Here is an 18,994-nt window from a genome sequence, read left to right as displayed (position 1 = left end):
TACACTATATCACAACGCCTGTCATTTACCACACTTCATCTCATCACGGAGCATTTTATCACCTCACATCCCAATAGTAAGTTGAGTACAATACAATATTCCAAGAGAGAGAGAAAGACCACACTCACATACTTTTATTATAGTACTGCATACTGTATAATTGTTCTATTTTATTATTAGTCATTACTGTTAATTTCTTACTGTGCCTAGTTTATAAGTTAAACTTTGTCATAGTTATATGTGTGTATAGGAAAATACATAGTATAATATCTGTGGTTTCAGGCATCCACTGGGATGTTGGAACATATCCCCCGTGGATAAGTGGTGGGACTACTGTACACACCCAATGTATGTAATAGCAGCCATTCTCTAAGAGCTTGGATAAGTGATAACCAGACACTGTGTAAAGTACATTCCTTACAACAACCTCGTGAGGTTGGTATTTTAGTTATTCTCATTTTACAAATGAGGAAAATGAAGCTCAGACTGTAAGGGCAGCTTATACAATGTCACACACAGTAAGCAGGAGAGCAGGATCACTAACCCCAGAGTCCAGGCCTCACATGCATGTCACAGTCTGGCTGCTGCTACCTCCCAGGCCTCCTTGACCACCAGCATCCTCTGTCCAACATGGGTGCCGAGTCACAGGGGTTCATATTCCTACCCAGAAAAGCAGACCAACCAGCCTGCTCCCAAAGCCTTGATATGCACCACTGTCCCCAACACTCACCTTGGAGTCCTCTGGCCCAAAGGGGATGCCACATTGCCTCAGCAGGTGCTGCAGCTCCTCCTCACTGTAAGAGCCAATCTCCGCAAGCTTGCAGGTGCCTTCCTGGAGCAGCCTCACCAAGGCACTGCCATTGCCTGCAAGGAATGACAGTGCTGATGGGAGGCTACTAGCACCAGCTGACAGAGGTCATGGGTAGTCCCTTATGTGTGAGGATAAGAACAAGGGGGCTAGGCCAACGGAACAGCAAGCAGGGGAAGCCAGCTCTGCAATGCACACTTCCTGGGGTGCTGGGAGAGGTGAGACTCAAGGCAGGTAGGTCCATGACTTCCGCAGATATTTAAAGTCTCTCAGACTGGCTTTCTGCACTGGCACATCTAAGTAAGATGACCTGCAGATAGCCCCTGCAAAGAACCCTTAAATGGGTCAGCTTTTAATCCCAAGTCTTCTAAGGTTTTTCAGAACCAAGATCTCAAGTGCTTACCACAACTGCAGCAACAACAGCAGCAGCAACAAGAGGAGCAGCAGCTCTCATCTTAAAAATGCTCTCTCTACACTATGCTCCTGAACCTGGCTAATCAAGAGAACTACGTGGGGGGGCCTTAAAAAAAACAATTCCTGTGCTTGAAGCAACAAATATGAGGTGGGACCTTAATATCTAATGTTAGGAAGCACTGTTTGAGAACCAGTGGGTCACAACATATTAAGTACTTATGAAATCAATTTAGTGGGTCATATACAGAATTTTAAAAATGAAGTAGAAAGTACAATGTATTGCATTTGGTAATGAAAAGTACTGTTTTGTGAAAGTTTTGTTTCAGTTATAGATATATACACATACACATATGTCTATCATCCTGGTCATGAGGCAAAATGTATTTCTTCAAGTTGCAGTTAAAAAAAAAAGCACGCTATCACTCTAACTATATTAGCTCATTTAATCTTCATGACAACCTAGGTGGGTAACACTATCATACCCCCTTTGTAGATGAAACAACAGAAGCTCAGGGCAGTGAAAGGATTTGCCAGAAGTCACACAGCTACTAAGTGGCATAGCTGGGAATCAAACCCAAGTTGTCAGAAACCTAGGCTCTTAATAGCTAGTCCAGGGCTTCACAATGTATAATCCACAAACTGCCTGCACAACCATCTGAAATACCTGTTTTGAAGGTATATTCCTTGGCTTCCCCTACATTTTTTCAGTAAACATCTTTGGGGTTGGAGCTTTATCATCGGCATTTTTGCAGGACTTCCACCACTCGGTGTAGTGCTTCCCAGAAGGCTGACAGTGAGCTGCATGTCCGTCCTATACAATATGGCTGGCAGCTCTTCAGAATGCTGCACCATGACTTTAACCTCTCAGGAATTTGGTCTCAGGCTGTCATTATATTTCTAGAAGGAGTCCTCAAGGTGGGCCTGGTCCTCTATCTATTGCTGTGCTTTCTTACCATGAACAATGTCCCAGACTCTTGACTGAGCCTTTCCCTGACCCCTGTCAGCCAGCAGGTAGCCTTACCAGGTACTGGCTGCACATCCAGGTTTTTGTCTTTCTCGGTGTTGACGACCACAGCTCCTCTCATGAGTGGTGGGAAGAAGGGGGCAATAACAGAGGCATCAAACTTGGTGATAGGGATGCTGGCAGGGAACGCCACCTGCTCAATCACCTCTGTCTCCATTGTGGCCCAGAAGTCCTCCACGTTTACCTCACTAGAGCCCAAGAATTGAGGCCAGGTGAACTAAAAGGTCAGGATAAAAAGGTCAAACTGTAGGAGCCACAGAATATTAGCAACACAACAGTCTTTACCCCTTCATTATACACACGGGGAAACCAAGGCTCAGCGAAGGGAAGAAGTATAACAGCCACGTACCACTGGAGTGCTTCTGAATTTAACCTAGTATCCAACTGTCTTTGGCCACATCTCTCACAACACAGTACTCTACAAGCTCTACATAGTCCAAGACCCTTCTGCTCCTATACCTTTTTTTTCGTGCCATTTTCCCTTTGTTGCGAGGAGCAAAGAGCTACCACTTGAGTACCTTTTACATGCCGGACACTTTCTAATTAACTGCTAATAAATAAGTCTGGCGGATGTCTGAGGTGAGACTACTAGAGTATGGGACAGAACAAGAATGCGAACATAGGTCTAGTTACAAAGCCCAGCCCTTACTCCCTATAACTGGCTGGCAAGAATAATCAGAATTCTATTTAGTGAAATTCCACCCATCTCCCAAGGCCCTTTGGATCCCTCACCTTCTCCAGAAGGTCCTCCCAGACTTATCAGCACACAGCTATCTCCTCTACCCCATGCAGCATTTACTTATCTAGTGTAGGCATCTAGCACTTGTGCTACTCAATTTTTCTTCTTGTACGCCCTCTTAGATGGTCCTCAGAGTGTCACCATGATCCTACTACCTCAATCAGAGAGAGCCACAGGGGTTACTTATTAGAAATGCAAATACCTGGGCCACATCTCAACCTGAATGAACTAAATCCCTCATTTATCATTTTAAAAAGTTTCCCTAGAGAGTGGTCCCTGGACCAGCAGCATGAACATCACCTGAAAACTTGTTAAAAATGAAAATTCTTGGCCCCCACTCCAGACCTACTGAATCAGGAACCCTGTGGGTGGAACCCAGCAAGACCTCTACACTGAAAAGTTTGAGAACCACTGTAGATCATATGCCCACTAAAGTCTACTGCACTATACAAAAGCATCTCCCTCACCTTATTCCCTCTGTTCTCCACCTCACAGGGTACTTAGCACATGCTATGAGTAAATGGCATACTTCTCCCACCACAATTTCATACCTGGCTCGAGGAATAGGAACAACTGAGCCCATTCTTTCCACAAGGACCAAGGGGACAGGAAACGCCAACTCGGTATACAAATTGATGTGGTTACCGTCATTAGTCCAGAGGACCCTTCTCTATAGTCCCTGAGGGAAGGGGACAACCAGCATCCTCATGGAAAACTGTATATTTAAGTTTTATTCCGTTAACTTCCTGTTTTATTACAGACTTCAGAATAACCCCTCCCACTACACTACACCACTCTACATGCACAAAAGAAGTGGAAAATGAAGAAAATCCTGGTCTCTAAGAGGTACCTAGTACCACAGATATGAAAAGATGTGCAAACAGAGTGAAGGGAATGTTACTCCATTCTGTGATGGAGGAGCCTTTATTGGGACAGGGCACATGCCAGTTAGAACTAAATGTGACCTCTTGCAGGGAGGTGGGCCTCTGTCTATTCTGGAAACCAAAAACTTGCTGTAGCCAGATGTGATTAGAAAAACCAGAGCTAGGAGTCCCAGGAGGTACTGGTGAGCATGGCAGTACTCAGGAGCGCAGACTCTATGGTCAGCCAATCAGACCAAGAAAGGTCAAATTTCAGCCCCACCCGTGCCTGGCTGGGTGGGCTTGGGCAAGCCCCTCTATGCTTCAGTTCCTGTATCTATAAAAGCCTCAGAGGGTTGTGGTGAAAATTAAGTCTTTCAGTAAAGCACTCAGCACAGAGTAAGAACTTGGCATATGTAATAAAATGTCCAATAAATCTCAGCTGCATTATTATTAATATTACCATTAGGCAAGTAGATCTGAGTGTGGAAGTAGTCTCTCAGGGAGATGACATGCAAAAGCAATGGTTCACATAAGGAAACATTTTAATACAGTTCATTCTGTCCACAAAGAACACTTAAAATGCTCCAGGAGGTATCATTCTTGTTTTTATATGTCTTGTTATACACACCATCCTTCAAACAGAAATCAGTATTCAATCAGTATATGTGGTTTTTGGTTTGTTTTTTAATTGTGAAGAAAAAGAAATATGCATTCAATCCCTAATACGCTTAGCTGGCCATGCCAAAATACACCAAAGCTGGTCTCCAGAGGTCCTGCACCTGCCCCAGCAGTAAACATGTGAGATCCATGTCCCAGTCCTCTTGTTCACTATGATAGAGTTCAGAGATAGGAACTCTGGACCCCATTGCAACTACTAGCATACTCAAGGGGCACTCCATTGGGGCTGGCTGGTTAGCTCAGTTGGTTAGAGCACAATCTTCTAATACCAAGGTCACAGGTTCAGATCCCTATACCAGCCAGCCGCACACCCTCCTGCCCCTCCCCCCCAAAAGAAAACAAAAAACCCCCCAAAAAACAAGGGGCACTCCATGCCTAAGGAGTACAGACCAGATCTCTTGGATGATCACGGGAAAGAGCAATATATGGGATTTTTTCTAAAATCCCGTAAAAGGTTAAGGAAGATTCCCTACTATTCTCAGTTTGTTAAGGATTTTATCATATATGGGAGTTGAATCATATTGAAAGGTCTTTTTTTTTTTACATCTGATGAAATAATTGCATGGGTTTTCTCCTTTAGTCTGTTAAGTAGTGAATTATATTAACATATCTTCTAATCGTGAAACAACCTTGCTTTCCTGTGATAAACTTGGTCATCATGCACTACTTTATTCATTGTTAGATCTCGTTTTATTCAGGACTTTGGCATCTATATTCATGAGTACAATCAGCCCCAGTTTCTTCTCTTATATTAAAGTCTGATTTTGTTTTCAAGGCTATATGACCTTTTATGATGGATTGGGGAAATATACCTGCTTTTGCTATTTCCTATGATTGGAATCATATTTCTTGATCATTTGTTACAATTAATCTATGAAGCCATCTAAATTTGGTGTTATCGGGGTGAGAAAATTGTATAATTCAAAGCCTAAGTCAGCTCAGATCACTCTTTTCCTTCAACCCCTTCAGCAGCTCTCCATTTCACTCCATGTAAGTCCTTAAGATGGCCCACGTGACCTGAGGCAGGGTCCAGCCTCCTGCAGCCTCCATCCCTCCCTGCAGTCTGCCACCCCGTCACTCTCACACTGCAGCCACACTGGCCTCCTTGCTGCTTCTCACCCATCCCTGGCAAGCCCGGTCAGACCCTGTTCTTGCTGCTCCCTCTGTCTAGAACGTTCCTCTCCAAAGCTACATGGGTTTCAGATCTCTACTCAAATGCCACTCTATTAGAGGGGCCTTCCCCAACTACCCTCAATGAAACAGGAATGCCCTTTTCTACCACACTCCCTCTTCTCCTTACCCTGCCTTACTGTGCTTCATAGCACTCATTATTACCTGACATGTACTATTTCCTATCTGCCTCTCCCAAACCAGAATGTGAGTTCCATGAGAATGGAAACTTTGGTTTTTTTACTGCTATCTCCCAAGTGTCTAAAAAGTACATCTGGGGCCGGCCCGTAGCTCACTCGGGAGAGTGCGGTGCTGATAAAAAGTACATCTGGCTTATGCTCGATACATTTGTTGAAGAAGTAATAAACAAGTGCCTCGGTTTCCATCTGGCTTTCCTTAGATGACACTCTGCACTACTTGCTTTCCCTAGAAAGGACTACAGCTATCTACTCCTTGGGACATCATGCAGGAAAGTGGCTGCCAAAATGAGAAGAGAGTTCTGAAGGTCACCAACGGTGGCTAAGAGATACCTACCTCCACGCTCTTCAGTGCTAGCACGTTCTCTTCACTCCTCTGAGCCATTTCCACTTTGGGAGCCACGCCACAGATGCCACAGATCATATCATTGTAGTCTCGGACAGTGAGGCATTCAAAAGCCCAATAGCCATTGCACAGCAGTTCCTGCAGCTGGCTCAGCTCCTCCGAGGTCAGAATCTTCTCTGGAAGGAGAGCAAGAGCACTGAGAAGATCACAGAAAAGGACCCTGAAGCCACTAGGGATGAGCCAGTGGGCAGCAAGAGCAGCATTTCTGCAAAACTGATTATCCCCTAAAAACACCCAAGAGTATAAACTACGCCTGTCCTTCAAGTGCTCAGGTGGCAACCTAGAGGGCAACGCCAGTCAGAGTGATAGCTGCCTTATACTAAGCACTTACGAGGTACCAGATGCTGTGCTAAGAGCTTCCAATACATTATCTCATTTAATTCTCAAATGAATTTAATTATTTATTAGCCGCAGCTGTTATTGTCCTCATTTTATAACTGAAGAACCAGAGACACAGAGAATAATCCTCAAAATCACATTGCCACTAAGTGGTGGAGCTAAGACTAAACCACAGGCCTGTGTGGCTCTAGCACCTTTGCTCTACTCCATCTGTCCTAACGGCAGGCAAGGTACAAGGGGATTGAAGCCTGTAGGAATGGAATGGGAAAAGCACAAACAGAATTAAGGAGAGCAAGGGGAAAAAGAATTTCTAGGGCTGGCCAATTAGCTCAGTTGGTCAGAGCGTGGTGTTAACAACCAAGGTCAAGGGTTCGGATCCCCATACCGGCCAGCAGCAAACACACAAACAAAAAAACTTCTAGATAATAATGAGGATGGTCCCTACCTTCAGGTCTCAGCATGAGCCTTAGGACTTGTAGCAGACATCCATTAGCTGTATATTCAGAATGGGTCTAACATGCAGTGAGGACAAGTCTACCTACTACCAAAGGATGTGCTTCTAAAAGTAAGCTGTAATCCCTTACTGAGGGGCCCTGGAAACATGGAAAGACTCATGCTTTCCTATGTTAGTTTGGCATTTGTAAAATTCAAAAAGAAAAGTGCATTAGAAGTCAAGAATTTCTCCTTTTCAAAATAGCAGACTCTTCTCCAAAATGATTCTTTCAACCAAAGCCTATCCCTAAAAATTCCAGGGAGCTTAGAACTAACCTTGGGAAAAGGAGGAAAAGAATCTTTACCTGTCTGCTCCTGCACTGACTTCAGAACAATGTTGACGGACACTCTGGGGTCCTCTCCCAGTTTGATCTGGTTTCGAATGGCAAAAAGCAGGTCCAGGCTTACTAGCAGCTTGTTCCCCACGTTAAAGAGACCTGCAGGTTAAAAAGAAGCAACAAAGAGATTCAATGCCCATTAACAGGAGAACAGTTAAATTATGTGCATTCATAAAACAGAAAACTAGGCATCATTAAAAACAATAAAGCAGACCTAACTATTCTGACACAAAGTTGCCCACAATATATTGCTAAATGAAAAAAGTGAGTAATAAAATAGGAATAGTAGAATATTTTTTTCCAATAAAAAAAGAAACATTTCTCTACCACCTGGCTCAGTCCTCAGGACCAAAGGTGTCACTCTTCCTCTACACCTCACACACCTACACCATGGGGAAAGGCCTAGAGCATCTGTTAGCCCAGGGATATGCAGGGCATGTAACAAAGGCTATAAAACCCCCCTACACCAAATCCTGGAATAAAAGAAGCAGAGGAATTTAAATGCAGTCAATTTAAGACAGATTGAAAAAAGGACAGTTTTACATTTGCACAAAATACAATGTACAAATTTGTACAAACACAAAGTTTGGAATATGTGCTCCCAATAAAGAAGGATATAGAGGAGTGGGTAAGGCCTCTATAAGCATGCTACTAAAGGCTGAAACCATAGGGAGAAGATCAAAGCTCTGGTTACATAAAAATTGAAACAAAAACTAAAAGTGAGAAAACATTGGTATTTCAAAAATCACCACATACAAATTTAAAAGACAAATTATAAACTGGGAAAAAACTCTGCTAACGAAAAAGCCCAAAAGAAGAATGGAAATGTTCACAAAAGAAATTCATGATAGAGGAAAAAACTCACAAAGGATCATTCATACAAAGGATATACTGTACATTCTTCCCAGTAATCAAAGAAATACAACAAATTGGTAAATGATATACCAGTTTTTATCTATCAAATTGAAAAACTTTTAAAAACTATAATAATCTACAGAAAGCTTCTAGAGCTAATAAGTAAATTTAGCAAGTATTACTGGATACAAAGTCAAAAGACAAAACTCGGTTTATTCCTATAATAGCATTAAACCATGTCATTTAGCACTGAAAAACTTAAAATACTTAGATATAAATCTAATATGTGCTGCACCTATATACTGAAAATAACAAAAGCTGATGAAATAATAATTTTTTAAAAACCCTAGTAAAATGGAGAGAAATGCCATGTTGATGAGTAAGACTCAATATTTTTAAGCATGTCAGATTTCTCCAAATTGATCTCTAGATTCAACACAATCACAACTAAAATTCTAGCAGGATTTTGTAGATATTGACAAACTGACTCTAAAATTTACACGAAACACAAAAGAACTAAAATAGCCAAAACAATTTGGAAGAACAAGGTTGGAAAGCTCATGCTATCTGATTATAAAGCTACAATAATCAAGACAGTGTGGTGTATTGGCAAAAGAATAGATACATGAGTTCTGGTCAAGATGGCAGTCAAAGAATAGACAGTCTCCAGTGTCACTCTCTCCCACAAATCAACCAATTTATAACTATAAAAATGTAACAACAGCCAAGCCGGGGCTGCTGGAGCTCAGGAGAAGAGGAGGAAAGACCTATGGAGTTCATGAAGGAGGGAGAAACCACGATGAGAGAAAGACAAAACTATTCAGAGTGTTTTAGGCTGTGGCCGCTTTAAAGCTGGAGCTGCTGAGTTCATGGAGCAGGAGCCGGCAGAAGCCACAGCTGTGCCCTTCAGATGGAGTTGCTTGTAGGCAGCAGTGGAGAAGAGGGCCTCCATGGCCCCCAGGACAGCAAGACCACAAATAGGGTTCCTGGGGACCCACACAGGAGCAAGGAACCAGAACAGCTGAAAAAGGGGAGCCATTCAGAGGCCAGTGAGTCATCACAAGGGACCAATGCAGGGCCCACCCCATGGAAAGTGTTTGGAGCATGGGCGGTGGGGCAGACAGGCCCACTGGGACACAGGAAGGACAGATGATCCACTCCCCAATTAGTGCAGGACCACTCAGAGGAGACTGGTTGGGAATGCAGGATTGCAGTTTGATGAAAAAACTCAGGCACAGATCAGAGTTTCTACACAACCCAGGTGCACTGGGTCTCTGGAGAGCCGGAAGTACCTATAAGGTCAACCATTAAACCCTAAGCTGCACAAAAAGCCTTCCCTAGGGAAACAGTAGTAAAGCAGCAATTTAGCTCAACAATACAGGTCAAGTACTAGTTCCCACAGGAAGTTTCCCGGTTTTAGAAGTAAGCAAAGGGCAAAAAATTAGTTCCAGCCCAGGCGTACTGCCAGCACCTCAGGGTCCTGCCTGGAGGCCCGGGGATTGGAGCCAGGGACTGGACACCCCCCCCCCGCCCTGCCCACAATCAGGCACACTGCCAGTGCCAAGGAGCATGCCAAAAACATCACCTCCATGTGGGTGGCCCACCACAGGCACCACAGTAACCACGGCTGCCACGAAAGTGGCTGGACATCACAGCCACCACGCAGATGGTCCACCAACCACTGGAGTACACTGATAGGAGAGTCACCAACAGAGACCAAAAAAAAGAAGAGGATGTCTCTCTCCACAAAGCCCATTCCAGAGTGACAGAAGAAGCATCTGCTCTATGATAATATTGGGGGACCTGATCACACCTTTCAGCATTGGACAGACCATTTAGGCAGCAAATCAACAGAGTAACCATTATTCTTTCAGAGGGAGAGAAGAAATCCAGGGTTATCAGTGGTGGGAGGGGAGAAGGAGAGGGGGATAGGGGGAGACTGAACAAGGGGCATAAAGAATAAGTACAATTTGTAACAATATACATACTAGTAATATTGATTTGATCAACATATGTCAACACTGAATCCCAAAAATATGTATAATCAATTATGATTCAAGAAAGAAAGGATGGACGGACAGACGGATGGAAAGGAAGGAAGGAAGGAAGAAAGGAAGGGAGGGAGGGAGGGAGGGAAGAAGAGATACATAAATCAATGGAACAGAAGAGAGTCCAGAAATAGACTCACATATACATGGTCAACTGATTTTCAACAAAGGAACAAAGGCAATTCAATGGAGAAAGGACTGTATTTTCAACAAATGTTGGTAATACAACCGGACATCCACATGCAAAAAAATGAATTCAATCTGAACCTCATACTTAACACAAAAATTAATTCAAAATGGATCACAGATCTAAATGTGAACCATAAAATTACAGAACTTTTAGAAAGACCTGTACTCAGAATATATGAACTCTCAAAACTCAACAGCAAGGAAACAAACAACGTAGTTCAATGGATCAAGGACATAAACAGATATTTTACCAAAGACGACTATGGACATACATCACTGGTCACTAGGTAGATAAAAATTAAAACCACAATGACACACCACTACACAAACCTATTAGAATGGCTAAAAAACAACAACAAAACAGGCAATACCAACTGCTCACATCATTGGAGGGAATGCAATATGGCACAGCCACTGTGGTAAATGGTTTGGCAGCTTCTTATAAAATTAAACAAACATACATCTACCATGTGACCCAGCAATCTGACTCCTAGGTATTTACCCAATATAAACTTATGCTCACACAAAAGCATGCATGTGAATGTTTGTGGCAGCTCTATTTATAATTGCCAAAAACTGTGTAGTAACCCAAACATCTTTCAACAGGTGAACAGAAAAACAAACTGTGGCATATCCACATGATGGAAAGCAACTCAACAATAAAAAGGAACAAAACATTCATACATACAACATGGATGAATCTCAAAGAATTATGCTTACTGAAAGAATCCAGACTCAAAAGGATACATACTACTATTGCATTTACAGGACATTCTGAAAAAGAGAAAACCATAGGGATGAAGAAGAGATAAACAGTTGCCAAAGGTTAGGAGTGAGAGTTAGGTCTGACTACAAAGAAACAGTACAAGAGAATGCTTTGGAGTGATGGAACTGTTCTATATATGGATTGTAGTAGCAGTTACACAACTTAGTGCATCTTTCAGAACTCAGAAGTGTACAACAAAGTAAATTTTACTGCCTGTAAACTTACAAATTTTAATTTAAAAATATATAATCCTGAGTACTGGCCTAGATAGATTATAGGGTAGGGAAGTGGGCACTCTCATTAACTGCAGGTAAGAGCACAAAATAGTACTAACTCAATCTGGCAATACAAGCCTTATTAAAAACATGAATTCAAAATCAGGCACCTTAAGGTTCTGAAGACAAAGAGCATAAATAGCAAATACTCTTTAATCTTTGGCACTCAATTATACATACAAAGAGGATTCAATCAAACTCTCACAATAGTTGGTACATATGAAGTGTTCACTCAATGCTTGATGTGGATGAATAATAGGGAGGGAAAGGGTAAATATGTAGCAATTCTACTTTGAGTGTCCAAAGGAAAGAAGAATGCACATAAAGGTTTAATTATAAAGAAGACTATAAAGTGCAGTACCACACATCCCTTTAAAAATGGTCATGTAGGGGCCGAGCCCGTGGCGCACTCGGTAGAGTGCTGCGCTGGGAGCGCGGCAACGCTCCCGCCGCGGGTTCGGATCCTATATAGGAATGACCGGTGCACTCACTGGCTGACTGCCGGTCACGAAAAAAAAAAAAAAAAAAAAAAGGTCATGTATTTCTCTACTTGCTGGCATAGGAAAATGCCCATGATATACCGCTACATTAAAAAAACATGTTCCAAAACAACATCTGGCACAACCCTACTTCTGTTCAAAGAAAAACTATAAACCTATAAATCTTCCCATAATTTCTTATGTTCTGCAGATGAATAAATACATCTGGAAGATTAAAGAGTACATTGTTAAGTGTTTATCTTATTATGGCAGTACGATTACTACTAATTTTTAGTTTCTTCTTTTTACTTGTCTGCATTTTCCAGCTTTTCCACAATTAAGATGTTATTTTTAAATTAACTTTATTTCAAAGATCCTGGTCCTAACACTTGAGAGGTAAATGTCATCTCTGGGGCTGAGACATTAAGGAGGAAGATCCCCTCCTTCCTCACAAGCTCCATCTGAGAGAAGGTCCAGTGCTCAAAGGACCAGAGATCTGACCCACAAAGGTGGTTTTCAAGCCTGCTCTGGGGGAAGAAAAGGTTGGCACCCACCTGTGTAGATGTCCATGAAGCTGTGTAGGGCCAGACAATGGGGGTTCAGACACATCTTCACCTGGGCGGTCACCACCTGCAGCCGGCTGGCTGTCAGCAGCCAGCACTCCTGGGGTCCAGCGGGGGAGCTAATACCAAAAAACATCAACAACGAAAAACAGAAGAGAAATCATCCTCTTTATGCAGTTCCAGGGCTCAGTGATCAATGGCAAAATTCTCAAGACTTTCAATGCAATAGGCAAATGAAGGTGCTGGAGCTTGGGTTCTAAGGTTTTCTAGATGGGCATTTCCACTTTTTTGGAATCTAGTCAGTGAAATCGCCCCTATAATTAATGTAACTCTCAATTTATTACATAATTTAACCAATCCCATTGAACTCCCATACCCAAACTTTACGCTGGCCAGTCCAGATGCAAACTAAATCCTAAACTGTTGATAATAACTTTCAGCCACTTTCAACAGACATGAAAATTATTATTATCATTATTACTTTTAGCAATTGGAAAGGTAAAGGAAGCTTTAAAAAAGCAGAGAATAACATCTTCACAGGTTATAGCTTTAATGCTATCTGAAGAAAGGGGCAATATTAGCCAAGTGGGATGGGGCAGCTAGGAGCAGAGTGGAGGGGTGCTTACTTTTTTCCCCCTTTGAATAATGAACTGCTACAGAGAAGGCACTGTGTGGATGGAGACTCATAATAATTCGACCAAGAGGTTTGCTCGATGGTGACTGTCTCCTCACTCACGTTGGAAAGGATAAGTCGAGAGCTGTTGAGTTCATGAATCAAGGTGAAGACATCAGCCAGCTCTGACTCATTCTCAGGAATCTGCAGGACTTTGCGCAGCAGCTGCAGCGTGGACTGGCGTTGGATCTCCTTCTGGGCCACGCTCAGGGGCTCTGTGGCACTCAGCACATCTGGGAGTGGTAAGCTTGTCTCCTGGGAAGACAGTGCATTGATCACCAAGCACCCGGGGCAGAAAGAGCCAGACTCAGACTAAAATAATTAAAGCCTGTGTCTAGCTGAGGGATGGGCCCATGACTGAGAGGTGGGAAACCTAGGTTCCTGATCATCTCAGCTAATAACTCACTGTGTGACTAAAGGCTAGTACTTTCTGTCTCTGGGGCTCCATTTCTCTATCAGTAAAACGAGAGGATTATACATACCTCTTGGCAGTGGATTCAATAGCTATCTCCCATTCCTCAGGTATGAAGTTTGGAGGATAACAGACCTAGGTTTCAGTTCTGGATATGCCACATAACAGCTATACACGTGGGGCCCAAGTCAATTTACTTAATCTTTTTGAGCCTCAACTTCCTCATCTGTAAAATGCGGAATAAAAATACTGGCAATTTCCTAGAGCTATTGTACAGATTAAATAAGATACTGCAAGTAAAGCACTTAGCACACTGCCTGTGATGCAATGAAGACTCTATGAATGGTAGTTCTGATATATCAAGAAGTACCTGTACTGCTTAGAGTATTTATCTTTAATTCTTTGTGACTTCCGGGTACAAGGTGATTTTATACACCAGTCAGAGGTTTCCAGGAACAAGGTTCTGAAATACTCATTAAAAACAGGTCCTTATTAGGTGGGTATCTTTTCAATGGAGGCTTCTCCCTGATCCTTTTTGCCAATGCACCATGAATCATCCCTCCTCTGTGCTTCCTGAGTGCATCTCTTTACTGCAGAATTCACCAGCTCATAGTTGCTAAACCACTGTCCCCTCTTGTCAGTAGGACAGGATCTCTGCTTATTTACTGATTCCTAATACCAGTATGAGGCTTGGGGCACACAAAAGATATGGATTCATATTTGCTGGACATATTATATTTTATTTTGTAGAAGTTAATTGTTTAATAACAAGAAGAAGCTTTTATTAACACTGCATACCTATGACTTTTGTCTCACCATTTGTAATAGTCTGGGTTCTCCTCCACTAGACTGTAAGCTCCTCAAGGAAAGGGGCTGTGTCCTACTCATCTCTGAAAGCTTCCCTAGAGTAGGCATTCAATATATGCTAGCTGAAAGAATGAACGAATGAATGACTGCAGAAGGGCTGACTGACACTAGAATGAGCTGTCCCGGGAGGCTGTGTTCCCAGTCATTACTAAGTTGAACCATGAGCTGGAAGACCATCTGGCAGGAATACTATCCTTTGGCTCTGAGTCAGAGATGGAGGATGGAAAAGACAGAAGACCATTTCAGCCCAGAGATGTCGCAGTCTTAATTACAGCAGCTGAAGACAAACTGCATAGAAATAGCCACTAGAGGGCTCCAAAGGGCAATACACACAAAGGCCCCTAGGTCTCTGACCAGTGTTTTATTTTGTGGAAAACAATAGTTATAGACCTAGAGTGGCCAAGCCTCATGACCTATTCTACGTGATCCCCTCTCCCCCCAAGGCAGGTCAGTGACATTTCTTCTCTTACTCTCACTCTAGTCATACCATTTGCTGCTGCAAGTCCTATCACTTCCTGTTCACTTTAAAAAACTCACGTGAGGAAATTCTGAGGACCTCTGAAAATGCCCATTTTTCCTGGTTGTAATAAAAAGGGCCCTAAAGAGCCAAATGGAATGTATTTTACTATCCAGGTAGTTTGGCCCAACTTCAGAGATCAGGTTTGCCAGAACTGCTAGAAGTAAAGCTTTGTGATTAGTCAAAAGCTTTACAAGGAACCTGAGAGAGAAGTGGTGATCTAATCTACAAAGTCTTGGGGCTGGCATTCTCCAACTACTTACCAAAAGAATAAATCAACTTACAGGTCCTTCACCAGGCCTCTGAGCTAAGAGGATACAATCCTTTCATCCACCTCTTCTTCCAAATCCTACTTAAAGCCTGTGCTGCTATTCCCTTTGGTGAAAGAACTTGTCTCTCAGAGATCAAGGTACCTTGTCAACCCCCTCTCCCTGGCCATGAGGACAAGGAGGTCCAGAGGGAAAAAGGCACCTGAGGTTCAAAACATACAATTTAGTTTCAGTTCTGATGCTCTAACAGTATACTGTCATGTATTTAAAAATCCTTTTATTTCTACTAAAACAGGTTTGCTAACAGAGACCAACTCAAGGTTGGGGCATGTGTTTGGGGAAGGAACTCACAACAGTCTTTGTGGTTTTCTCAGTCCGGTCTTTGGCAAGGTTAAAACCACAGCTGGGACAAATCCGAGGTTTATGCCGGTTGGTGTAGACATAGCTACAAGAAGGATTCTTGCACTTTCCCCGGCCTCTTGACGTAGCCAGGCCCAAATCCTAAAAAAGTAAGACAACCTTTAATTCTACAAAAGTTAAGTTAAACCTGGGGCAGAGCCCAGAACCAGAATGACCAGCTGTCAGTAAATCAGACAAGAGAGCAGCAATTGCAAACCAGATTTAGCCTAACTTCTAAAAAGCCCTGAAGCAAGATCCCTTTTCTTCAGTTAATTTTAATACGGTTCAACTTAATACAGTAATTTTAACACAGTTCAATTTTAATACAGGCTGTGTAATTTTGGCAACTCCAGTCCTTCCCTATCTGTGAAACAAGTGAGCTGACTCTCACACGTTAGAAATTCAAATGTCTTCAGGGTCCAGGCAGTTGGTAGAGTAAAGCAGACCTGTTCAGATAAGGAGTGCTAAAGATTGTAGAGAACTAAATATTTCAAGCCCTGCCTAAAGACAAATTTTAACTTCTGGACTATTTAAGCTCAAAGCTCTAGCATCTTGTCTCCTATGACAAGTAACTGTCTAATCAGCCAGCGAGAGAATCCTATGCAGGCCCCACTAGATGGTAAACCTAGTGGTCTCCTGTAGCCAAAGGCAGTGGGGAGTGAGGGTATGGAGGGAAGGTAGTAATTAGGTCACTAGAAAAAGAAACGTAAGCATATCTCCACCATGAGACACATTCTCCTTAGGCTAGGCATTAACCCACCATCCTATATTTTGTTGTTCATTACTGACTCCCCAGCACAGAACATGGCACAGAATAGGTGCTCGATAAATATGTTTTGAATGAATGAATGATCCTTTCTGAACCTGTCTGCCATTATCAGAAGAGAATTTTTAAAAATCTAGCTGCTCTCTCAAAATCTATTCATCTTACTCAAATCAGCCAGAGAAACTGCCGAAAGGTATCTGTCTGGCTGGTTGATACACAGTAAGGATCAACAGAATTAGAGAATATTAAGAGTGACAGAAGTCCCAAAGCCATCTAAACCAATGCTGCATTTTGTAGACGGTGAAACTGAGGACCAGAGAAGGAAAGAACCTTGCCCAGAATCACATGGCATACTAGCAGCAGAGTCAGAACCACTTTTGGACTAGGTCTTTCAACTGTCTAGTGTTTATTCCACTGATCCATGCTGTTTACTCTGCAAAAGGATAATTAAGAGTCACACGTTTGTTTATTGGGATGTTAATATGTGTTAAGTTAAAAATAAAAGGGGAGTGCGGAGGGAAAATCCTTTTGGGAAATGCTAGGCTAAGCAATATAAGTCACTTTACTAAAGCATTTCTCAAACCCTTTAAGATATTAGTGTTACATCTGACTCTGTTTTAGGGAGGAAAAATGCAACATTGCCTAAACATCTTTGGAACACACTTTCTAGGCTAAAAGGTTCAAAGACTGCTGAATGCTAAATCTAGAATGGATTCTCATCTCCAACTATACTTAATAAAAATATTCCTGATCTCAGCTGGCCTATGCTTTATTTCACCTGGGGAAAAAAAGCAAAAAACAAAAAACCCACCTAGCAGATTGACTGAGTAGTTATCATTTGTATTAGTGATGGGATTTTCAGCATCGATGATCTATACCTCACCCTGTTCTCACTCCCAGCTACCATCACCCTCTACCACAAAATCAAAACAACCTCCATGTCAACCCACCACCTGGCTGCACACTTACCAGTGTGACAGTGCAGCTGTATTTATATGGAGGAAACATGTCGGGCTTGACCTCTACAACTTTCACCTGAGACATCCTACTGGGTGGGCCACTTGGTAGCTGTGGATCAGAGCAAGTTGTTAGTGTTTTTGAACCTCAGCCACACTTCTGAGGCCCTGTGTCCTGAAACAACTTGAAGAAATAGTTTCCTGAGGAATTTGTAGAGCTAAGCTCCAAATAAGCCCACTGTACTGCCAGTTGGTAATCACCAGCTCACCAAAGGCTGAGTGTCATGTTCACATCCGGGGGTCGCCACACTCTTCTCTGCAGCTTCTAACACCACGTATCAGAAACATCATGAATCAAATTTACAACTACTATCAAGTGATAAAAGCATATAATAGCTATACACAAAAATATACGGTTGAATAATATTGGCATAGAAGAGAGTCTGACAGACTATTCATTAAAATGTTTCAAGGTAAGATGATGATCATGGTGGTTTCTCATCTTTATCACTATCTATAAAGTTTTCAAATGTCCTAAAAAGAATGCACGTATTACTTATATAACTAAAAAAAAAGCATTCTAAATTAAAATTATTCTATAATAGAGAATTTAAGTTGATTTTTGGAACATTTCATGTATCTGGTAACTGGTTTAAGACTAGCAAAAGAGCTTGTGGCTTTTAACAAAAACCCAATGTTGCTGATCAGAAGGGAACTATATACAGAGAACACTGGGGATTTACCCAAGTGGCAGAGTGCACATGAATGGAATTTCAGGGCTAGAAATCAACAGAGCTACCGAAGCTGATTAGATGACTTCCTTCTATTCTGCAAGATCACACATATACACCCAGAGCTGCCATCACATCTGGGTGGCAAACAGAATAGTTCTCAGAGTAAAAGCTGGTTAATATTCTTGTCAGGGCAAGTTTACAACTGTCAAAGAAAGTTACCCAACAAACAGCACACACATGGCAAGGGAGATGGCAGACTGACTCTCCTATGCTAACTTGGTCCGTGACACTTTCCAAACTACAGGCCACAATCAGCTGAGTGGTCATGAAATTAATTTAATGGGTTGGAACCAGCATTTTACAAACAGAAATGGGAAACACCAAAGTGACTACATATTAAGGGCAATGCTTCACTATACAGTTTTGTTTGTTTGGTAGTTGGCTGGTATAGGAATCAAACCCAGGACCTTGGTGTTATCAGCACCACACTCTAACCAACTAAGCTAACTGACCAGCCCTTCATTAAATTTTTAATGTGAGTGTTTACTGGGCTGTGATGTAAAATTGTGTTTGTTACTGAGGGTCATCGTCAAAAAAAGTTGGACTTAGGGAACTTTGATAATAACTATTATAGCCATATATGGCCAAAAAAAATCCCAAATCTTAAAATCTAAGAATAAATGTGCTTGAATACATAGAATTTTAACAACTGGGAAATCCTTAATAGCTATTATCATTAAATTGAATAAATACAGGCC

At 42.1% G+C, this 18,994-nt stretch overlaps 1 protein-coding gene across 3 annotated transcripts in view; it reads right to left on the bottom strand.

Annotated features, from left to right (window-relative positions):
- Positions 1-18,994, bottom strand: part of HMGXB3 (HMG-box containing 3) — a 47,576-nt gene that overhangs the window by 5,160 nt on the left and 23,422 nt on the right. For all 3 annotated transcript variants that reach the window (XM_063085137.1, XM_063085138.1, XM_063085139.1), the window contains exons 10-17: positions 17,516-17,614; positions 15,733-15,882; positions 13,270-13,571; positions 12,635-12,762; positions 7,436-7,567; positions 6,231-6,415; positions 2,244-2,463; positions 731-864 (exon numbers count right to left, since the gene is read on the bottom strand). In XM_063085137.1, coding sequence (XP_062941207.1) covers positions 731-864; positions 2,244-2,463; positions 6,231-6,415; positions 7,436-7,567; positions 12,635-12,762; positions 13,270-13,571; positions 15,733-15,882; positions 17,516-17,614 — 1,350 coding nt within the window. The remainder of the gene's footprint in view (positions 1-730; positions 865-2,243; positions 2,464-6,230; positions 6,416-7,435; positions 7,568-12,634; positions 12,763-13,269; positions 13,572-15,732; positions 15,883-17,515; positions 17,615-18,994) is intronic.

This window comes from Cynocephalus volans, chromosome 2 (genome assembly GCF_027409185.1).
Source record: "Cynocephalus volans isolate mCynVol1 chromosome 2, mCynVol1.pri, whole genome shotgun sequence".
NCBI lineage: Eukaryota > Metazoa > Chordata > Mammalia > Dermoptera > Cynocephalidae > Cynocephalus > Cynocephalus volans.
Note: the sequence above shows the minus strand (reverse complement) of the source record. Positions and strands in the feature narration are given on the sequence as shown.